This window comes from Prinia subflava, chromosome 3 (assembly GCF_021018805.1).
Source record: "Prinia subflava isolate CZ2003 ecotype Zambia chromosome 3, Cam_Psub_1.2, whole genome shotgun sequence".
NCBI lineage: Eukaryota > Metazoa > Chordata > Aves > Passeriformes > Cisticolidae > Prinia > Prinia subflava.
Genome location: NC_086249.1, coordinates 33,783,166 through 33,807,737, shown reverse-complemented (window position 1 = coordinate 33,807,737; position 24,572 = coordinate 33,783,166). Strand labels below are relative to the sequence as shown.

The following is a 24,572-nucleotide window of genomic DNA, read 5'->3' as shown; positions in this document are numbered from 1 at the left end:
GGGAAGCCATGCCCAGGACTGGGCTCCTGCAAACACCCGTAGCCCTGTGCCTCCCTGCCAGCTTCTTCCATGCATTTTCCCAGCAGTGCAACACAGCTTGGGTCCATCGAGGTACAGTGCTTGATGTGCTGAATGCTGAATAAAAACAGAACAAATACACAGATACATCTATAACTCACTCTGCTTGAGACAAGGAGAGAACATGAGCTGCATCAATCAGACATCAACAAGTTTTGGATTTTCAATTGATTTGTAGGTTTACAATGATACACAATCCCCAGACACATGAGGCTCCTCCACAGGTATGTCTGCTGGCACAGGGGCTCCTCTCCTCTCCTCTCACAACAGCTCTTGTAGCAGTACAACATGCTCAGCCCTCGCACTGGGTCTGGCTGGGATGGAGTTACCTTTCTTCAAAGCCTTCTGCGTTTCCTGTTTGGGACTGAGACACTGTTAGTAACACACTGGAGTTTTGTATGTTGCTGATCAGTGTTTGTACAGCCCAGGGACACTATTTTGTTTGTTTTATGCCTCTATTCTGGCCCACCAGCAAATAATCTAGGGGTACACAGGAAGCTGGGACAGAACACAACCAGGACAGATGACCCAGAGTGACTGAAGGGATTTTCCATGCCATACAACATTGTGCTCAACTATGAAATCAATGGGAGAGATGTTTGTGGTTAAAGCATTTGTCATCACAAGTAACTGTTATGTGTGGTGAGGTTCCTGCTTCCCAGGAAGTAGCTGGACACCGTCTGTCAATGGGAAGCAGTGAATTAATTCCTTATTCTGCTTTGCTTCCACAAGTAGCTTTTCTTCACCTATTAAATTCTTTATCTCAACCCAAGTTTTCAGCTTTTGCACTTCCAAGTCTCTCCCCCATTCCTCTTGGGAGAAATGAACAAGGGACTAGGTCTAGGCTCAAGGTCAGCCACTACAGTACACAAACTGCTTTTGCCTTTCCTGACAGTGTCTTTTTGTTGTTCTGAATGAATACAGATCTGTTCTTTGCCATCAGGGCTGATGGAAAAAGGTACACGTGTCCCCATCAGGACACAGAGGAAGAACTGGTTTTGCCTCTCACCTTGAATGAGGAGGTGTTTGAATGAAAATGTATTTCAGGTACTCTGACTTAATCATGCATGACATGGATTAATTGCAATGGCAAATAATTATTTCTTCCTCCTTTTTGAGCATCTTCTACCAAGCATCGCAGTGCCAAGGAAATTAAGGAGAGAGGAAAATATTTTGCTGTTCTGGGTAGCAGGACTCAGCTCCTCCTTAGAAACTGTCTGCTTTTATTTTACCAATCTTCTCATCCTCATCCCCTGGACAGCATATCCAACTCCTAACGAGATCATGAAATTTAAGATTACAAAATGTGGATACTACTACCAGAGGGTGTCCATACAGGGGAGAGAAGTTGTGATAGGCAGCTCCTAACTGCCTCCATATGAATTATTTGTCCAGCTGCTGGCAGCTGCTGCTGTTGAGTAACCTGGCTTACCCAGGTAAGCCAACATGTCACTTTTCAATGGGCTACAGCACTTAGGTAGTCCATTCTGCCAGATTACGGTAGTCAGTGGTATAAGTGCCATTTTCTATTTCCTGAGGCAGCAACTGATCCCCAGAACAAGCTGTCAGGTGTCCCAGTGTTACAAAATGTGGCATATATAAAATTTTCTTAAGAAAGTATGTTCGTTGATGTTTGATCTTTGTGTAATTTTAAGCCTAATCAACAAGAAAGGAAATTTAATCCATGGAACAGATAACAGCTAACAAGTTCTAAGGGATGTCTGGGTGTTAGAAGGACAAATTAGTTGTCAGTAGGACTGCATTGTTAAGGTTTAGGGCTTGACAAGCTTCTCAGATCCAGGAGGAGGTTACTAAAGCATGGGAAGAAGAGTGTACCACTGATAGAGGACAGAAGGAATGCAGAATCTGTGGGCCACCAGGAAATTTGGCAGTACGGGCAAGATAAGGAAAAAATTAATAAAGCCAACTCAGCAACTGTGCTGAATCAGCCTCAGCTGGAGAAAGGTAATTCTGGTAGTGGGAGACTGACCATGACTCAGGGCCCATTGACTCCCAAAGCCCACAGCTCAAGAGAAGAGGATGACTCAGAATCATTAACCAGTAGAATATTAGCACCACTATATAAGGATCTCCATACTGCAATGGGTCTGGTATACAAGGGCCTGCAGGGTAGGCAAGTCATTGCAAATTAGCCCATGAGAGCAGATAGCATTTCCATTCTATATATGGCACAAAATAATTATTGTGCAATTCCACTGATTTGGTAATGTCTGTTGCCATGCCAGCCCTGTGACAACACTTCCACCATCAGCCCCAGATAAGTACATAAATGTGATTGTTTACTGAATGTGTATATCTCATAAATTCCTTTGCCTTTAAAGCCAAGCCAGTACTAAGGCTGTGCCATCTTGGTTCTGTATTTTTCTTTTGCTCTTAAGAAAGAAGTTTCTATGTAGATCTTGTAAGCTTGTAAATAAAACAAGTTAAAACTGATTAAGTTGCTTTGACATCTCTTGTGCCATCAAAATTACTTTTATTAGCATTTTTGGGCTAGTAATTAAAGACATCAGACTCATCCTATCTTTATAGTGTTATAAAACTTGTGTGTGATTCTTTCTTCTGATGAAATAGACCAGTATAAGGCAAAATTTATGGATGGTATTACAGGAAAATGAGAACATACATAAATTTTTCAGCACGTCACTGGTCGCTGTAAAAAAAAAAAAAAAAAAACCAGAAAATGCTGCAGTTATATCAATATAACTTGACTATATACTTGAATATAACTATAATTTGTGTGTGTGTGTTTTGTGTAGCCTCTAATGCCTTTCCTGTGGAGTATTGATACAATTTCTCAGTTTTTCATTATTCCTCATGAAAAAATAAGTAATGGCTTTCATAGCACAGTCACTTTAATGCACAGAAGCTTCACATTCTTTTCAGTATTAAATACAAGGTCTATATGGTCCATTAAAAAACTGATAATATGCAAGAAAACTACTAGTGTAGTTACTTCAGTTGGAACAGGAAAAGCTTCTTGATTCTGCATCCCTTCAGGACCCAGGTTTTCCTTAGTCTGCACCAAATGTTTTCAAATACAGGTTGCCACAATTAGAACAATTCGAGCACAGATTTACCCAGAAGGAGAGTACCAAAGGGGTTGAAGTAACTCTGCTAACATTACAAGCTATCATCTCCCCACTAAAGAGCTCTGCAGAGCTCACAGTTCTCCCTTACAGGCTTACACAAACCAACTATTCATAAGTGGGCTGGATTGGGTGCCACAATAAAGGTAGTCAGGATGTTGTGTGGATGAAAGCTGGGAATGGAACAGCAGCCTAGTTTACAGCAGAGCTGCTTGTTTAGCAGAAAATCTCCTACCACAAGAATGGGGTAGGCTAAATAAAAGAAAAAGCATTCAATTTTGCATCATTGTTTCTAATGTATTGAATTTGCTTGTATTTCCCCACCTACTTAAATCCTCTTCATTTACTGCCAGGTGTACTGGAGAGAGTCCTTTGCTTTCAGCCCCTCTGTACTGATCCATTTCTTTTAATTTAATCCTGTTATTGATATGCAGAGTTGCTGTTTCAGTTTTTAATATGTTTAAAATCCTTCCAAGCTGACCTCTTCTGCCTTTGCATCACAGTTGCCAAACAAGGGTTGTCTAGAGAACTTGTAACACACAGTTCTCAGCAAAGAGACAAAGCAAGGCAGCCTCCTCTCCCTCACGCAGCTCCTGGTAATGTTCTGTCTTCTCAAACATGTGTTCCTCTGAAGCAGATTTACAGGTAGAAATAGAAACTCAATCAGATAATAGATGTGTAGCATTTGACTCCAGGGTCTGTGAATCTTACTGAGGTGCTAGCTCCTTCCTTTCACAGAGTTCCCTCTCTCTCCTCCTTCAAGACCTCTGTACCACTTGCACATCAAATCAATCAACCGTGAAGCCAGTTAGGTATTTAGCATGAATTCATCAAGGAGAAAAGAGAACACAAATCTTCTGGCTTCATCTCTCCCAGCAAAGGCCCCTGTGCTACATGTCACGGTCACAGTCATGTCATGCACGCCCGCTGTTTCCTCAGTTCCCCACAGTAAGACCAGACTGGAACCACACCCTGGCTACATAGTAAAATTTCACTGGTTTCATTTGGATAGCCATTCATTTCCATCTCTGATAGTAGGCCCGAAAGTTTGTATCAAATTTTTGCAACCACAATTCCACTACACTCTGTGTTAGAAATAGTACAATGAGCCTATTGTTATCTGGGGTCCAGCACTGAGGAGCTCTGCAAAAGTGACAGTGCAAAACGAGAGGTAGCACCTAAACAGAGAGATAACATCCTGCTGGACTTCATTTAATATATTCCAAGTATTAATTAAAGAGCTAATAACCCTGTGGAAGGGAAAAAAGATGTATTTCCTGATGTTACTTGAATTAGAATTATTAAAGACAGTTATCACTAAAGATTTATCTATACTGCTTGCATATTTTATTTATAAGATGGAAGGGCAAAAAACTAATTTACAAAAAAATCCTATTCAAAATATAACCTGTATTTATAGCATATAATTTCTCATTAAGATTGGGTATCCATTTATCCTTGAATTTAATTAAGTATACTTGATTAGAGAGTGAACAGCAGTAATTGACAAGACTCATTAAATTCCCCTTAAAACATACAGCTAGGGACTTCAGTGGGAGTTAAATCCAACCCTAAATTAAGAACCAGATTGCTTCAAGATGAAAACAACTTGTTTCAAAGCCTGGGGACAGTTGGTTCAATTTTATACTGTATTGGTATTCTTCTTTTATTAGGTGCACAAACAGGTGGGATGAGATTCCTCTCACCTAACTTTAGATGTATACAGTTTACAATTTGGAGCTAGTCATGCCAGACTCCCTTTATACTCAATGAGAGAAACAGCCTCTTTAAGGCATGATTCACTTGACCTATTTAAATGTCTACTTTAGAATGAGATAAATTGTGTACTATAGCCATTTGGTCTTCATTGAAAATAAAAGTAATTAGGCTAATTCATTTAAAGGGAGCTGTCTGCAGCACAAGTGCTTACATTTAGTAAAATGATGACTTTCTTTGGCAGGTGAAGGTATTTAGACTCATCACCAGTGTATGTAGATGAGGATAAGCTAGGCAGTGGAACTGAAGCACAAATGTATAGTTTACCTAATCTTTCAGATAGAACTTGATTGCTATACACAAAGCAAAGGCAAAATATTTCTTACTAAATAATGCTCTTTGTTCTTCTGATCTTCTATATTTGAAGCTGACCAACACCAAAAGTAACTCTTATTTAAAAGAAGGATGTGAGTGGGCTACTCCTTCCCCTCCACTGTTAGGGATATTTATGCAAACACAATAAAGAAAGGATTTTATTCTTGTGATATTCTTATTCTTGCGTTTCTCTTGCAATAAAAGCACTCTTGGAGTTACATGCTAAAAATGATCACAGAATTATCTGTGATATAATTAAGTTTAAGACAATCTGCTGCTTTTCTGGAATGAAAGGCATTTTCATGCCAGAATTTATATTAATTTCACCTGGCATATTCACAGAGGCATTTTGATTTAGCTATATCATAGTTGCTGTACATTCTCTCCAAGACAGAGCATGTAAATAAAGCCAGTTTTCTCTGGGGCTTTAATAATTGTACTTTTTTCAGGGTTTAAACAGAGTATGATATGGTTGTAGCTCAGAAACTATTTTACTAAAGATATCATTAAGATTTTCTGTTATGCAATTTTATTATGGATTGTAAGACTTTTTTATTGTGTTTCATTTATTTTAATTTTCTTAATTAAATGAAAATTGAAGTAATAATTTTCGTAAAATTTATTACCTTTCTTCCCCACCCAGCGCTGGAAATCATTAAATTCTAAAGACACTAATCACTGATAGATGCTGGTAGACTCTCTCTGATAATCTGGTTATTAGTCTCTAGTAAAAGATGACCCGATATATACAATGAAAGAAACTTCCTCACGATGGATTACATTTGCATCTTGCTGTCAGTACACAGAAGCATTTTCTGTCTCTGATAATTTTTGGTTTGAGGAGTTAAATGTGACACATAACCATAAACCACTTGGAATCACAGAAGCATAAAGTAATCTAGATGGACTCTGGGACCTTGTCAGGTTGAATCTCCTCTCAAAGCAGGGCTAACTGATGTTAGATGGTCAGTGCCTTCCCCAGTTTTACACATCTACAACCTTCCTAGACAGTCTGTTATAGTATTGGATCAGCCATGATTCCACCAAGGTCAAACAGGGTAAGGTTTTGACCAACTTGATTTAGTGAATAATAATGTCCCTGCCCATGGCTGGGAAAGATGGACTAAATGATCTGTAGAAGTCTCTTTCAACCCAAATAATTCCAGGATTTTTTTGATTTTTTTTTTTTAATAATGGTGAATTAGATTTTTTTTCATGGAATTTATGTCCATTATTACTTGTCCTTTTGTACTGGACCTCCAAGGAGATCTGTAACCATCCACTAAAAAGTTGTACGCAAGTAACTTATCTTAACCTTTTCTTCAGACTGAACAAAGCCATTTACCCCACCTCTACTCATGTCACAGTCTACAGCCCTCTGGTCAGATTTATGCTCCTCTGCTGGATTTGTCCCCGTATGCTAATGTTTCTTGTATTTGGGAGTCCAAAACTGGGCACAACATTCCAGATGCAGCCTCTTGAATTCACAAGGAAGCCACTTTCCCTGGCCTGCTGGCTACACTCTCAATAATGCAGCCCAGCATGCAGTTAGGCTTTGTTACTGCAAGGGCACATGGCTGGCTCAAGTTTGGGTTGTTCACCATGACCCCCAGGTCCTTTCCTGAGACACTCTGTTCTAGCCTGTCAAATTATACAGTGGCATTGTATCATAGAGCTTTAGGTGAGGCTTTCCTTGCCTTTTTTTAACTGGTTTTTTTAGTTGGTTGGTTGGTTGGTTGGTCGGTTGGTTGGTTTTTTTAATTTCCCATTTTGAACATTATGAAGTTTCTGTCAGGCTATTTCTCTAGTGTGTTGAGATCTCCCTGAATAACTGCCCTGCTCTCCAGCATGCCATCTTTTCCCCACCATTTGATGTCACCTGATAATGAGGGTGCATTCCATTTCATCATTCAGGTCATTAGGGAAGAAGTTAAATACTACCAGGGTAACAATCTAGTGCACAAGAATACCACTCCTAACTGGCTACCAGTTAGAATTTCAGCTACTAACCAGAACTCTTTAAGCCTGATGGTCCAATCATTTCTTTCATCAAAAAATCCATCCTGTCCATGTCCATGTCCATGTCTCTCAAACGTGGTTACAAAGATACAACCAAACATGGTCTTGATAATCTTGCTAAAGTCAAAATAGCCAATATCAATTGCTTGCCTTTCATCCCCAAAGCAGTGTTCATTGAAGGCAGCCAGGTATCTGTGGTAAAGCCATGCTGGTTGCTCTAAAATTGTATTAGGGTTTGGGGGTTTTTGTGTGAAAAAGCAAATATATCACCCTACACAACTATAGCAGTTCCAGGGACTATAGATGACATGATGTCTTCCTTTAACCCCATTCAGCAAGTAAGCTGACTCCCAGAGGCACAGAATCAGAAGAGTAAAAGTGAGAAAACCTGTGGGTTGAAATAAAAACAATTTAATGGGACAGAAGAGGAAGTAAATGATAATAGTGTTAATTACCATAATAATAGGAATTAGAATATACAAAACAAGTCATACACAATGCAGCTCTCACCACTTGGGCATCATCTCACCAGGTGATGTCCAGCCATTTCCCAAGAGCAGCCCCTGGCCAGCTTAATTTATATACAGCATGATGTCATGTGGTACTGAATATCCCTTTGATCTTTAAGGTCAGCTGCCCTGGTTCTGTCTCCTCCCAACTTCTTGTGCCCCTCCAGCCTTCTTGCTGGCAGAGCACGAGAAGCTGAAAAGTCCTTGACTTGGTAGAAACATTACTTAGAAACCTAAAGACATGAATGTGTTATTATACAAATCCAAAGCACAAGAAGATACCAGCTACTAAGAAGAAAACTCTCTCTCTCTCTCTCTCTCTCTCTCTCTCTCACTGTGTGTCTATTTATCTATCTCAGCCAAAACCAGGTCAGATGCAGCAGTCAGATTTGGGCTAGCTTTTATGTAAGAGCACATGCAGAGGGAAGCACAGGGACATTTGAGGATATCTTCACTGTCATATGAGATTTTACTTGAATTTCCATGCCTTGCCTATGTTTCTTATGTGCTGGTTCACATAAACCTGATCCTAGCATAAGCATGAAAGCTGGCTCGATAAGAAATTAAGATACAACTACAGAAGTTTTGAGTTTGAATTTAATTCCTGAAAGCAGTTTAGATGCAAAAATGCACATATTATTTGGTCTACTCTCAATACTATAAAGTTGTCCCATCATACAGAGCAGCCTCATCTATCCATCTGTATGCCCGCATATCTTGACACCACTCTGCTTCAGTTCTGACACCCTTCTTTTAGCTTCTGCTGGTGAACTGCAAAATTTTTAAGACTCTGATGATGAAGAACAGTTTGGTACCAAGAGGGGGATATGTTGGCTCCTAAGGTTACAACTTCTAGTAGTAAATATCAAAAAACTATTCGAGGACAGCCACTCCAACAAAAAACAATCCTCAGGAACTTCTTATCTAAGACAAGGAGCCCTCCACAGATACATAAAACACATATTCTTGATGCCAGCCATGGGTCTGGAATCCAGAATGATGGCCCCTCATTCTTGTACTTGAAGAAACACCAAATTCATTTCCACCATTTCTATAACACATAGAAATATAGAATATATAGAACTCCATGTTCTAATTCCCTCATTTATATGGAGAATATATATTAATTTATAATCAGAATACATATGCAGAAATCTATCTTCATATGGTATAGGAATATGTAATATAGCCTATGTTCCATACAGAATTCCATATTCATATATAAGCTGTGAGAAAACTATGGAGGTTTTTCCTTTTCTAATAAATTCCAATATTTGGGTTCCTTTTCTGATGTTTTCACAAGATATGCATATCATAAAGACATTGAATATCATTGAATCCAAATGGCAATAGTTAGCTCAAAGCTCATTGCTTACTGGTGAAAGCTGTTTGTATGTGAAGCCAGGTTTTTTTTCACCACATTTCCTACTCATTCTGAGGCTTACAAAAGCCTCTTGTGGTCCTTCACAGTATACCTTTGTCCTTATTCCCCTGAATGTCTTCGTATCATAAACTTTCCCACCACACCAGCAAACTTGCTCACCTCACTGCTTATTTCTTTTCTAGGTCACCTAAAAGTGTGCACAGAGCTTTGGGAAAATCAGTGGTTACCAGTGGTTGTGACCAGTTGTTACCACTGACCTTCCACTATAATAAGTAACCTGTCCTCTTACCCTTTATTTCCCAAGTTGTAACCTGTTATTGACCCATAAAATGACTTTTTATTTAATCTTATGACTACTAAGTTTCCTTGGAAGCTGTTGATGATGGTACTATGAAATGTCTTCAAAAGAACAAGCAGATTACATCAGTGTGGTTTTGTCCAAATATTTGAGCCATCCTTCAAAAAGAGCACTGTCAAGTAGGAGTTTTGTTTTTATAAGTCATACTGAATCTTCCATAGTGCTTCTTTTATATAGCAGTCATCAATCAGCCTTACAGACTCTCTGATGAGCTTCTTGGTGTGCTGAAGAAGGTTTTAGTCCTTGTTTAGAGATTTTCAGCATGTTGTTCCTCCCAGCTATTTTTTTTTTTAATCTGTTATCAGCCAGGATTTATGAATTTTTCTATTTTCCTCATTTGGATATTACTACAATGTTTTAAAGGTTGCCTTCTCGCTTCTGATGACATCTCTTCCTTATTGTTTAGTCATGCCTGCTTCTTTGTACCTTTACTCAAGCCTATCTTAATAGGTTGCATACTCTGGCATAAGACCTAAATACATTAAATGTATAATTCTGCCGTGTCCCAGGTATTGGCCTCTGGTGATTATGTTTATGCACATATTAGTTAAGGAGGAGGAGAAGATTGCTTAGTTTCTGCCAAGACAGCAGATGTTAGATGCAGTACTAGCCAAGCTATGGCTCTGACAGTCAAGACATCAGACCTATAATAAAGCAGAAACCTTGCATAATTTCAACCAAACATGTTCACCCTCTCTTTCCTAGCAGTGGTTTTATATTCCAGATCTGTAAAGGTAACAATCTGCTTCATATGCCTCTCTGGGCTGTAGCCCTCTGCAGCAACACCCTACAAGCCCAATCTGTCTTGCCCTGTGAGGGATCCTACTCAAAATATTCTCTTCTCTCCAGTCCAGAGAAAGTGCAGTCCCAGTGAGTTTCACAAAAGAAATTAGTGATTAACTGAATCCTAAAAATATGAGAGGAAGAAGGACAGACATTCATAAGGAAAAAGCAAAAGAAAGGGGTGTCATGGATTCATTTTCAAAGCAGCACCAAATACACAAAGGGTAGTATCATGATGTGCAGGGTCAGACTGCAGCCACCATTTCAGAGATCTCTCTCATGACCACTTTTCCTTGCTGCTATGCAATGCTAATATGCTTTTGGGACATCGCTCTTACCTTCCTTCTGGTAGGCAAAAACCAGATCATATTTTGCTATGATGTCCTTATGTCATTCTAAATGATCAACAAGTCCATTTCAGCAGAAACAATCCTGCACAGGAAACAAATTGAGGAGTCCATATTGACAATGTGTGTGGTAGGAAAACCTTAGAGCAGCAGCAGCAGCAAGCAGTACTTGTAAGGTGAGGAAATGTGCTGTGTAGGCAGAGCAGAGCCTAAAAGTGCAGGAAGGGAGCAGCCCACACTCCAGGGATGGGGAGGAAGAAAGAAGCAGGTGAATGACAGATTCAGCAAGAGGAAATGCTTGAAGAGATTGAGAAAAGGAGCAGTCTGCAGCCACACAGGCTGCAAGATGTGACTTGGGAACACAGCGTACCTTGAAGACTGGCTGTCCCTGTGGGAGCAGATCTGCTGCCCATGGCATTTACAGGGTGGTCAGTGATGGTCTGTGCCCCGTAGCCTGCTCAGCCTGGTCTTAGCTCCCTCCTTGCCTCACAAGAGGCTGTGAAGCACACAAACAGCTACAAAAACACAAACAGCGCTTGGCTGTTGATGTCCAGGCAATCTTCAAAGTATACCACTTCACAACTGAAATGCCTAAATGGAAGTCCAAAGCTCTTTTGAAGTGGGAGTTGAGGGCCCAGTGGAAGATCCTGAAGGACACCCACTGCTCAGTGGACATGCTGAGCTGTGGCTGTGGGAACCATACACTGCAAGCCTCCCCGTCCCTGAAACTCAGATGGATCTCCAGATGTTATCACACATCAATAAATAATGAGTATTAGAAGAAACGGAGGTGTAAACAATGGGCTTGTTAAACAGAGAGGCACTGCTTTTGTCCTTATGAGTAGTATGATCCAAGTGTTTTTCACCTAGCCTAGTGCTGGAAATATTTATTTCAAAAACAATAAGCAGATTTAGTACATTTTAAATGAAAGACGCTTCATATTTATTCTTTGCCTTGTCATGAAGCCATTCTCACTTAATGCAGGGAGTTAATTAAACCAGCCTTCACTAATCTGGCTGACAATTTAGACAGTAATTAGTGCAACAGGAACAGACAAGACCTTACAGTTCTTCCAAGCCTCAAGGCTGATACGAGCCTCAAGGCCAATTGCTTCAAGAATTAACCAACCCTCCTGCGCATTCCTCTCGATTGCCTAGGTACAGACCGACTTTTAGAATCAATCCTTCTGGCTTTCCAGAACCCTACACTTTGAATTTCTCCACTGAGTTAGCAACACCCATTAGTACAGCAGTATTTGTGAAATGCAATTTTTGAAGAATTTGCCCTATAATTAAGGTATGTGTGTCAGCATCCTCTTTAGTGGCATCAGCAATTAACATTACTAATGATGTCTCATGTCTGCAGCCTCTCATATGCTATTTTGGCCCTCTGTTTCAGGTTTTTAAACCAGAAAACACTACTTATTTACAGGAAACACTTCTATATCTTCCTGGAACAGCTGCTAGCTAAAAACCATGGAAAAAATTTAAAGCATGTATCTTATCTTAGGTTTATAGAGCAGAAATTAAACCACATAAGGTGCTAGAGACTCTAAATACTGGAATACAGGCAGTGTTTTCTTGCCATCATGACCCATATATTGAAAATACATAAATTGCAAGTCAAGTGGAGTAATGAAAAGACATTTAGAAGAGTGGTTATTTTTCACAAAATAAATTTCTGGTAAAAATCCTATCCGTAGATAGGAGCTGTTTCAAGTCCTGATCCAACAGGCATTTTGTAATGCTTATGTGATGTACCCAAGATGCTGTGTAAAATGAAGGTCTTCTTGTTATACAAATGGCTATGCCTGAATCTCCAAATATTCTGGATAAAAGCCATTGAAATAATTATCATTGTGAAGTCTTGCAGCCTTTCTCTAAAGCCATTAGTGTATGTACTTGTCACTCTTATAAACAATTCCATTGCTTTGTACAAAAAACCATTTTTTTCTCATTACCTGAAAGAGTATACATTGCTTGTACATTAAATGAACATCTTGTCCCTGTTTTCCTCTGCACTAAAAATACGCCAACAAATATTTTAATGATGGGAAGAAAAATGCACCAATTAATCCAATTTCTAAAAATGAAGAAAAAGAATGACAGAAACTTAGAAATACAAGTCCATTCTTGACTTACATGCAGGATAGATACAATTACAGATAGTCACCAAATTTGTGGGGAAATGTCACCCTTTATTTGTAAGAACTGTAATACATAACTTCCTTTGCAAAACCATAAGAATGTGCACAGCCTTCCTATACATTCTGTATGTGTGTATTTCTTTTTCACCATAGAATCACAGAATGGTTTGGTTTGCAAGGGGCTTTTAAAGGTCATCTAGTCCAACGTCCTGCAACCAGCAGGGACATCTTGTAAGTTTGCACAAGAAGTTAAAAGACCACAACTCAGCAATAAGATGAAACATTGTTTTTAAAGCAAGTGTGGGCATTGATGAGCTTCACTGCAATGGATGTACAGGAAAAAAATGTTACCATGTTCTGTCCCAGCTCTGGGAGCAGACCCAGCATGATGCAGAAGCACAGTGAGCTTTCCATATCCTGCAGGTGCCAGTCAGAAAGGGAGGGTGATGTCTAATTCACTGCCTGGGAGAGTCCCCGGGAGAACTCCATACACTCAGCTTCTGCTGGTGAGAGTCACTCTGTTATGCTCAATGCAACAGAATAGGAAGGACAGGACATTTACTCTTAGAGAGAAGTTCTCCTAGTGCACCACGGACAGCCGTGGCTATTGCACCTTTAGAAATAACTCAGAAATGCTTGGACTTTGCCCAGCAGTGTCTCCCATACACTATTAAAAATTCACTGTCTTTTCTCTGTTGGAGAAACACACTCTTCACATCATAATTCCTCATAGTTTGCTTTTTTACATTTTGATCAATTGTCTCACAGCCTTGCTTTTTTTGTTTGGCTGCTAGGAGTCAGGTAAGTTTCTCTTTGGGTCAGACAAATTATGCCAGAAGCTCTGCATAAAACAAAGGAACCTCCTGCAACCTATTATTCCTACTGTGCTCTAAGGCCCTTGTTTCCACTTGCACCACTCAATGTTTCCCTAGTGGGGAAACATTCTCCCACAGCCCCACATCAGCCTGCTGCAGGGTGGGAAGGTGGCTGCATGCATCACAGCCCAACTCCTGCTGCACACTGCCCTGCCCTGCTTTGCCATAATAAAAATTGTGTATTCTGTCATAGAATCAGAGAATATTAAAGGTTTGGAAGGGATCTTTAGGATGGTCTAGTCTCAACCCCGCTGGCCATAGGCAGGGACACCTCCCACTAGACCATGCTGCTCAAGGCCTTGTCCAACCTGGCATTGAACACTGCCAGGACTGGGGCATCCACAACCACTCTGAGCAACCTGTTCCAGTACCTCACCACTCTTGCAGTAAAAAAATATTCTTCCTAATATCTAAGCTAAATTTCACCTCTTTCAGTTTGTACCCATTACTCCTTGTCTTACCACCACAGTTCCTAATGAAGAGTCCCTCTCTGGCTTCCCTGTAGGTCCCCTTCATATATTGAAGAGTTGCTACAAGGTCTCCACAACAAATCTTCTCTTCCAGGCTGAAGAGCCCCGACTTTCTCAGCCTGAAATAATTCACCAGAATTTCCTTCTCCATCTGCAGTTCAGCCCTGGATAGAGCTCTTAATTAATGAAAAAAAATTTCAAAGGGCATTTTACAAAGTTTTCAACGAATACAGCAAACTAGTCAGACACAGCAATTGTGGAGAGACACAGCAATTCGTGGTGCTCCCGCCAACACAGAGCTGAGTTTGCATTAGAGCTGTTAGAATGGATTCAGGATGAAATTACTTCGGAGATGTGATTGTAACTCCCAGGTCAAGAACAAGAATAGTTCTCTACAATTTCTTCAGGAAAACCTTAAAGGAGAGTAAATAGGAAACACTGTCCCGTTGTTCCCTCGTGGAAAAGTTGCCGCTTAGCATCCACTCCGCAAAACTACGGGCATGTCCTCCTGCAGCGGCGGGACGCGGCGTGCTCCACGGAGAGGCTGCCGGGGGCCGGGCGGAGCGGCGGGGTCACGGAGAACAGGGCAGAGACGTGGCGGGGCTTGCCCGGCGGGAACCGCGCCGTCCGCGCCATAGGGGAACCGCGGCGGCCCCCGCCCCGTGAGGGCGTGTGCTCCCCGGGCAGCGCCAAAGCAAACACGGCGCCGAGCGCTCCGCGCATCGCCCGACTCAACCGCGGCGGGACACGGGCACGGGGCGAGCGGCCACTCCAAACCCAACTCTTAGTACCGACTCCGGTTCCGGCCCCGACGGCAGTGCCGCCTCCCCTCTCCTCCCTGCCCTGCCCTGCCCCGCCCCGCCGGGCTGCGCTGCGATCGCTCCGCGGGGAGTTGCCCAGCCCGTGGCAGGGCGGTTCCGAGCGGAGCCGCTGCGGCTGTGGCCGGTCAGGGACACGGCGTCCCGCGGTGCCGGCGTGCGCGGCCCGCCCGCCGCTCGGCCATGCCGGTGCGGCAGCGCGCTCCGCGGGGGTCAGCGCTGCCCGCCCGCCGATAAGCCGAGCCATGACCGCAGCGCCCCAGGGGCCAGATCTCAGTTTTCTGAACGAGGAGGAAGCCAGGGCGATTTTCCAGGTGCTGCAGAGGGACGCGGTGCTCCGGCGGGTGGAGAAGGACAGAGTCAGGTACCGGCTGTCACCCGTGCTGTGGGTGTCCGTGCGGAGGTGCAGGGCGCGGAACGGCGTTTGCGGAGGGCGCACGGCCCCGGCCCGGCTCGTCCGGACGGGGAGAGCGGGAAAGGGGGAGGGGGGCGGGTGCCCCACAGGGAAGGGTCTGCGCCGGCCAGAGTGCCGGGGTGCTGCGCGGCGGGGAGAGCTGAGCTCCCGGCGGCCCTGCCGGGACATCGGGGAGCGCCAGTGCCTCCCGCCAGCGCTGGCGGCCGCCGGAGCCGTCCGGCCGGGCACCTGAAGCATCGGGTCGTTTGGGAAATGCGTGTTGTGACAGAGAAGGCTCTGAGTCACGGCTGCGGCTGGCTCCCCGTGGCACCTCTCCTTCCCCGGGGAGGAGGAGGAGGCCGCTCCTGCGCTTCCCCGTGCCGCTGGCGTGGGGTGTGGGCTAAACACCGGTACCCGGGAGACCGCGGCGGCGGGGAAGTTGTGCCGGACCTTGCAGGGAAATGTGGGAGATCTGCGGCTTTTGAGTTGATCCTGGCAGCCTTTGGAAACAAAGCCAGGCACCCACCTGCCTGAAAGGTAGTTCACAAGACTCTTGAAAGTGACTTAATTGAACTCTCACTGCCTTATCAACATGTAGGACACCTCGACCTTGCTTCTAGCTCGTATTTCCCCTTTGTGCAATCATCAAAGCTATTTGTGTTGATAGTGAAAGCAAAAGTCGAGGAATTAATAGAAATTGTGCTGGGAAATGAGCCGTTTATTATTAAAGGTTATAATTTCTTCCCGCAGGTGTGACTGTGGGCACATTGAGAAGTGAGAGGCAGTGTCCTCTCAGATTTGCAAGTGGGCACTTCTCACAAGTAATGCTTTCGTGTAAGATATAGAGGGAATGTTAATGAGTAACATTTGAGTCAAGTGGATTTTTGAACTGTGTATTTTTTATTTCAGTAAAGTGGGTTTTATGATGAGCATGGTTAAATATTGTGTGTCAACAATGACTTACATCTAAAACTTGTCCTGGTTTTCTGTGGCGTGTGAAGCTGAGCTAAGTTTCGCAATTTCTTGCTTCCATAATTTGGTATTACTTTTCTTTTTCTGATTAATTTCTGTTCCATGTGTCCTATTATTATCCTCCCAAAAATGAGAACTATTTTGCTGGATATAGGGAATTACATAGCGGGAGAGCTGTAAGTTTAAAACTTGAAAGTTTTTGGGACTAAAGCTAAAGCAAATGCATTGAGACTTCCAATGCTGTAGAGAGCCTTGTGAAGCAGTAGCCTGCTCTTGAGCATGAGGCTTTCACCTGCCCCCAAATCTGTGTTTGTTTATTCGTCTGTGCACTTAGGACTTTGTCAATAGAAAATGTTCTCTATGTGAAAGCTGTCAAAATAAACATGGTATAACAGGATGTTTCTGGTGATGGTTTACTGAGATGTGTGTTTGAATGTCAGCTGAAGAAGCATTCACAAGCTGAGCAGAAGGTAGGTGAAGTGTTCATGACCAAGGCACCATACTGGAAATCTGGGTTAAACCCTGGATCTGTCAAAGGTATGTGTCCGTGGGCAAGTTTCCTAATCTCTCCTGGACCTAAGTAAAGTACTTTCTTTCTTATTCCACTTGTCTACCTGGTCTTATTTAGACTGTAAGCTCTTCAGGCCTGAAGGCTCCCATCAGGAGCAGACAGCTTCCAGTCTGTGTGGTGTTGCCCTGTGCTACTGTAATCAAAGTGATAATAATGATCACCCTGGAGGGCCAAATCTTGCAGTTCCTATATGACCACAGTGAGCTTCAGAGGCTCTAAACAAAATTGCATTTGCTCCCCTTTGTCTCATATGCCTGCCTCCTTGTCATTCTTATTACTAATATTTTGATAATTAACTTGATAGACTTTTTTTTTTTCAGTTTAAAAGTTTTAAAAGAATGTGTGAGAACTGTGGCAGCCCACTCCTCATATATTTTCAAAGCGTCATTTTGAAGCTGTTTGACTGATGCTGTCAATCAAACAAGGCATATAGGAGACACTGTGGAATGGAAGGAACAATTTCATTAGGACTCTTTTGGCACAAAGTTGGTGAAGTGAGTTGACCTTCAAACCGCTCTCGAGCATGGTTTTGGAAAGAGCTGGTTGGAGCTGGGCAGGGCCAGGGAGCAAATCAATAACAACCAGTAGTCAGTAACAAATTGGTAAAGAGTGACCATCTGTGTTTACAATATAGCATGTTCCTGTACAGACCAATCTAGACTGGACTGACGGAGGGGGGAGTGAAACATTTGCTGGAGACCAAAGTCAGGTTCTAATGACTGCACTGATCTTGTCCATACTGTTTGATGTCATACAATAGCTGTCTGTCAGTCTCTTAGAAGAGCAAAGAAAAATTGAAATCCATTCCCAGATACAACTCTAGAATCCAGAATGCAGGAACAAGCTACATTTGTTATATTGAAAAATGTTAACACCAGTTAATTTTGAAAGATGAAATAACAAATAAAATCAGAAGATGAATTCTGACATTCTCTGTGGTTTGTTGTGACTTCTTCAAATGTGTTGATCTTGCAGTTGTTTTTTCTGAGAAATACTTTTTTGTTTTCTTTTCTTGTTGCTCACTACACTGGACAGAACTGGATCTCTCTTCATCCAGACAGCCCATGCCTTTGTGAAATGAAGTGTACAATGGGGATATTTTCTGGGGAAAGTTTGCTTTATACAGCCTCTCTCATCTCCCTCTCTCTCTGTAGCCTTTGTGTGGAGCAGGAGCGTGTGAGTTAGGTTGTCAATTGTGTGCACTTGTGTAGTTCTCAGCTCTGCTTGGTGCTTCCCCTCCTGTTGCTGCTGATGCCCCAGCACATTCTCTGGGTACCATTGGCCCTTTCTTGGCTCTCTTGGCAGCCTTCAGACCTCTAAGCCCGGCCTGGGACACCTCTCAGTGTAGCTTTTGCTTTTATACAGAACTGTTTGTCCTACTGGACCTTAATTTGTTCTTGCTATGGGCAGGGAGCAGGGCTCTTCTTGTGTCCTGGCCTGCTGGTTCCCAGGACTGCATTTCTTGGCCTGTTCTCTCCTCCCAGTGCCCTCTCGTGGCTCCTCTCAGCAGTGACTTTGAGCAGCCACCACAAACCAGCCGTACCTGCCTCCTTCTGGAAACAAATTCAGAGAAGCAGCAACAGTCAGCTTGGGCATAACTGGTATGGCTGCTCACTGCTGCATACACCAAAAATACTTCAGAAACTTATTAATCACATATTTAGTAATTTAAAATAAAAAATACGTCTTAGTTTTGAACTTGGGTAATACTTGCTCATCCGATCAGGTTTCATTCATAATGCCAATTCAGAGAAAATTTCATTTATCGTAAGTGTTAGTGTGGAAGAGAGATGGAATTTAGGGTTTTTATATCAATATACATGAATTGTTCCATAATAGTATTTGCAGTATTAAGGCAGAATTCCAACTCAAGTCATGAAATGCTATTTAGTAAGCCTGGTTAATGAAACTGATGATTTTACAGATGCTTGTGGAAGGAGGTTCCTTGTCACAAATATTTTAACTACAATTAGATGCCCAGGGGAAGACAGGGAGGAATACAGCATGTTCACAGGGTAGTATCATGTTCAGATGGCTCCCCAACAACTCAGTTTCCATAAGAACCCAAAAATGTTTGCATAGTTATTAATACCACAGATCAACTCTCCATGTGTAATGAAATAGGCCTGAAAATCACAACATAAAAACATTCAAGATACTATCTGGCTTACAGTTTCAAGACTTCAGACTGCACCCAGCTCATCTTCTTAAGCTTTGTTCTGCAGGTGCTGGGGATAGAAATGAAAAAAAGAACTGGCAGCTAATATTTGCACAGAGAGCTCCAGGTCCCAAAGGCTAAACAAACCTGTAGGTGCTTCTCTTTTCTGTCCTTTATTGATGAAGCAAATGGACAGGGTGAAGAGAGGCTGACTGGCTTCCATGTCTTCAGGACAGCACTTCAGAGCCTGGCAGGTAGCAAAGGAACTGCAGTCCTTGTAGGAAGTCTCAGCAGCAGCATTAGGGCATGAAGCTATGGGATAGAGGTGGAGCTAATGCCTTTTATCTCCAAGGCAGCTCCTCCCTCTGCAGAGTGTGGATAGGTGGAAAGTGCCCAAGCAGGTGTCATTCCAGTCAGCTTTGGTTCTCTGATGTCTCACAGTGTCTGAGCACTGGGTGTTGAGATGCACCTCCACCCCTGGAGCTGCATCAAGGTCCAGAGAAAGCAGCTGAGATGAGGAGAGCCAGGAGACATGGAGCCAGCTACTTAAAAGAGGCAGCAGGTAGGGGGATGTGGCATGGGAGCAGGTAGCTGGTACAGTTAGAGGCTGTTCAAAACATGAACAGTTGGAAGACAGAGTAGAAGAGCTATGGATGAATAGAAAATGCATGTAAAAGCACATAAAGCTCTGTATTCTTTAATAATTCTATTTAGGAGATTTGACTGTTTTTATGTAATGCTCCTATTACAACTGCATGCTATAGTCTTGTGCTGGTTTTTTTTATTAATCCTTCAGAAAAAGAGAAATACTGTTATTTTCACTTTCAAATGAGATATTAAAAACAGCTGAGAAACTGAGCCACAGAATAGGGAAATGAACCTACCGCCCTTAACAGCAATTTACTTTCTAGATCGTGTTTTGAGGACTAACTATGCATGTATTATTTAAGGAGTTTTTTCTTTTTTTCAGTAGGAAGAATGGCAAAAAATTAATTGCTAGCTCTAGAACATACCTGGCACATCAGCCACTGTCTGTGAATAGGAACTGAAAAAAAGAGGAAAGGGAAACGGAGCTTTTAGGAGAGCACAGCACTCATTCCACTTGGTTTAATTTGTTTTGCTCTTTTCCAGGTTGGTTTATGCTTTTTGGGGGAGGTTTTAGTAGATTTATTTTGCAGATGACAATGAGAATAGATGACAGCAAAAACAAAGGTTTATTTTTATTTACCCTCAAATTTGAAGATGAAAAGCATGTGAAATTAATTGGGAGGTACAGTCAGCACCACTCAGTGCTCCACTCTTGCTGACCCATTAATAACATTTGAGTGTTGTGGGAAAGATGAATCTTCTAGACAGTCTGTACAATAAATCATTTGGACATAGTTACTTGTTACAGGCACTCAGCTGTTCTTACTGCCTCACGGCAGATCATTTACTGAGTTCATTTGCAAGTAATTCCTCACTGTATTCTCTAGACCGACATTTCCTCTCACAGGTCTGGCAATAGAAGGTGGGAATAAAATCCTGTGTTGGAATGTATTTTTTCACCTTCTTTTGAGAAGACATACTCAGTTTTGTATGTACTTGAGCATATTCATACTTGGTGTTTCAATTACATTGTCTTGCTTACAGTTTGAGGGATCTGCCATTGCAGGCTTTTTTTGTCATGTTCACAAAAGTAGTCCTGTTTACCTCCTGGGAGACCAAGAATAACTTCTTGGGTGTTAGAGATCTAGATTTGGGACTCAGCTCCTCATAATTACAAAGAATTTTTAAAATCAGCTCTAAAATACATAAGCTGCATGGATGAGGAGAGCAGACAGGATACCAGGATGGCTTTACTTGTGTATATTGTTGTTCCAGTGGAGCTCCCTCCCTGAACAAAGCATTAATAAAGAAATTCTTTCATAAGAGATACTCCACCCAGGAATGTTTCAGGGCGCAAGTGTCCTACTGTGTCTTGTTTGTGGAGAAGATACTATTATTACTTACCACTGATACTGTGCCACCGGCATGTTTAGTGGTTTGTAAACACTAATGAAAATAGGTCCTTGAAGCCCTGAAGGGCTAATATGCTAAAGAAGTGCCCACAGAAGCCTAAGTGGCAGGGAAGATTGGGATTTGAAAACCTTTACTTGGTTTGGTAAACAATTACTATCATAAGAATTCCATTTTGGGACTTCCCTTATTTGAGTGGGGGTACTGTAACCAAATGCAATTGGTAAGTTGCATATTAAGTTTTTTCCTCATTGTGTTTTTTAATAGATCTTGTAGATCTTGCCTATCTTGTAGTGGGGTCCAGATTCCTGGACTGGGGCTTCACACAGGGTGAGAAAGAGAAGTAGAAATGGCCAGGGGCAGGTTGGCACCATGTGTGCCATTTTTTCTTGGTTTTTACTCTGTCCATCTGGGCTAACTAGACCAAAGTCTGTGATGTAACTCCAGTTTTATATCTGCAGAGCAGAGTCTGGACCAGCATTGTTGCCAGCTCGTTGGTCTTGTCCTTTCATAGTGAGCTAATTTCAGCGTCCATCCTTTCCTCTAAAGATTTACACTTGGTGTTTGAAGGCAGGGCGTTTCCTTTGGTGTGTGTGGTGGCAGAAGGAAGAACCTTTGGAGGCATGTGATGTTTGGAAGAGCCTGTCAGTAGGGCTGAATGCATTTCTTCTTTTCTCAGGTTATGGGGCCATGGTGGCTCTCCCTGGGGCTGGCAGGGCAGGGCCTGGCGCAGGGTGGCACAGACGGGCAGGCCGGCCATCGCTGTGCTGGGTGGCAGGGCCGGGGCCGAGCCACGCTCTGGGCTGGGGCCCGGCCTGCTGAGGGCAGCCGCGTCCACCACGCTCTGGTGGGCACGGGGTAGGGCCGGAATGGTGGTGCAGGGCCGCGGTGAAGCCGAGAGCTCATGTCTGGTGGCAGTGACCGAGGTCAGCCGTGGCCCTGCGATGGCCAGGCAGGCCAAGCTGGCGTCAGCCTGGGGGTCGGGGCAGAGCCGTGCACAGACAGAGCTGGGGATGTGTCTGGGGCTGTAGCTGGAGCGGCCCAGTGGACAGCCCGTGCTGAAACGCAGCTCCCCGGGCAAGGAGGGCTCAGTGCCGCCAAGGCCTGTGGCTGCTGCTTCACAACACCTTTCTCTGAGGACACCCAGCTCTGCTCTTCCCAAACTGGTGCAGGGTCCTGGCAGCCAAACCCACAGGAGAGGGAAGGACATTCTCAGGACACCTTCACCTGTGCCCATTCAAACACAGGCCTTGTGTCAGGTCTTTCAGACTGCTGAGAATAATGTTTGCATTTTCAAGTGACGAAGCAGTGTGAAAGTGAAAATCACAAGGATTATTATTGTTGTTATTGAGCTCACTTTCTGATGTTACTAGGGGTGCCAAAAGTAAGGTGGTGTTGAAATAGATGAGATTTAAGCAAAGACTTACTGTTAGGTCATAGGCAGACATTTTCCAAGTCCAAGCTTAATGGTAAAAGTAGAATTTATTGAACTCTGTCTATATAGATGAAATGACTGGGCTTCAAGAATAAATAGGTCAGACACAGCAGAGCAAGCAAGCATGAACTGGTGAGTAGACAGTCAATATGGGAAGTTATTCTGGAATAGCTAATGCAGGACATTAGCTAATGCATTAGCTAGTGCTAATGTGGAACAGTCTGATTTTTTCAGGTTTTCCATGGACTTGTGACCCAATTACAGGAAATCTTGTGCACCTTACAGGAAGTCTGCACACTTCCCAGGTTTGACCTCTCCAATAGTGATGTCTCTATATTCTCAACACCCTCTGTCTCCTCCATGATTCAAGTGCAGAAGTTAAATTAATAATTGACATTAGTTGGAACTGGAAGTTGCCGTTAGGTTGAAGAAGACAGCTTCCCATACTAAGCAAGCAGAGAGCCATTGAGGTGCCTGAATGAGGAGAAGAGAATGATTTTTCTCATGCTGACAGCTTCTACAGACTGTGTCCCAACACTTTCAAGTCTTTGCATGTTATTTCAGAAATAATAAATTGGTTATACCAGTAATTCATCTGGTTTCTGTCAGATACTGGGTTGATGGCATTTGAAAATTGTGTGTGTCCATCCCCTTTTCTTCTTGTAAATTTGGGGGTTGTCAGTGGTTTGTGTATACTCAATTTAACTAATCCTTTAAAATCTTTTTTTCTATCCAAGTTCTAGTTTTCAAATCAAGTGGAGGTTGGCCCACTGGAGTTTTGAATTTTGGGCACAGGGATCCCAGGTTTTTTTTCTGTTCCAGAAATTTAACACAGAACTATGTAAACTAAGGCCTGACCTCAGTTTGGTCTTTCCTGTACTTCTTTTAAATTGAAAAATTAATTATTTCCTTGGAGCTTACAGTCTGAAAAAATTCACTCCTTAAGTATATAATGCAAGAAATTCATTAAAGCGGGTAGGGAAAAATAGGATTTGTCCTGAGGACATGTGCATCTAAAAGTTCACATGAAATGTATTTCTAATCCTTCTTTGCAGCTAAATTATGTTTACATTGCTAACTATAATAAACTATATTTAATGTCTGCGTTTAAAACTCTTAACTGAAACTTTTTCTCAGTCTTACCTCAGAAATAAATAAATCCATATACAGGTACCATATTAACTGTGAACAAACAGATCAAAACCACAAATGCTAAGAGTAAATGATGAAAAGTACAGTATGTTTATACTTTATAGCACATAAATTACATAGAACTTATTTTGTTGTTGGAATAATCAAGGAACTGTAACACTTCTATATGCCATGTCTTTGGATTTTTAGAACAGTAGGGGTCTGAGTGCAGAAGACTGCAGTCAGGAGAAGCTGCAGCAGTGTGTCTGGGATGCTCTGCAGTTTCTCTCTCTATTGTAGACTTGTGTGTTCTTAAATACCTATTTACATGTGTATATTTGTGTGTTCTTTAATATATGTAAAATTATATGCATCTAACTATAATGCTTTAAAGTATTGTTATACGTAATATTTCAATTTCCAGTGGAAGAGTTGTGATAAATTATGAGACTCTAAGGTGCTAAAGCAGAGGATCTCTCTGTAAGTATATAACATACATACATACTACGTATAAGTACATACATGTAGAAACATTACATTTCCAGATGTAAAACACCCACTGTGTCAACTTTTAAAGCTTTCATTAATTCTTATAACCTCTTTCCTTAATTTAAAGCAATGTAAATGAGGCTTTTGTAGTGTTACAGTAACACATGAACAGTGTGCAGCTACACTGACCTGTCTTACTTCTGTTGTCCAGAACTGTAAACTCTGCTTGATGTGAGACTCTGAATAATTATCTGAGACTGCAAAAGTGTATTTTGAGAGCCCTAGGCTTCAGGCTGAGCTCTGTACAAGCAAATGTCTAAACCTATTTGGAGCCTCTCAATTTCAGAACTCTGTCCAGCCTCATGGGCCGTCATACAAAAATTTGCATCATACACAAATTTGAGATGAGGATTTGCTCTTAATTTGAAACTACTTCCT

General features: G+C 42.3%; 1 protein-coding gene across 3 annotated transcripts in view; it reads left to right on the top strand.

The window, feature by feature from the left end:
• The first annotated feature begins 14,598 nt into the window (after nt 1–14,598).
• The window catches only part of EXPH5 (exophilin 5), a 34,627-nt gene continuing 24,653 nt past the window's right edge, over nt 14,599–24,572 (top strand). For 2 of the 3 annotated variants that reach the window (XM_063394601.1, XM_063394600.1), the window contains exon 1: nt 14,599–15,350. In XM_063394601.1, the coding sequence (XP_063250671.1) occupies nt 15,232–15,350 (119 nt within the window). In that variant the 5' untranslated portion in view covers nt 14,599–15,231. Of the gene's footprint in view, nt 15,351–15,790; nt 15,918–24,572 lie in introns of those variants that run through there. The other variant, XM_063394602.1, reaches the window with a different exon arrangement.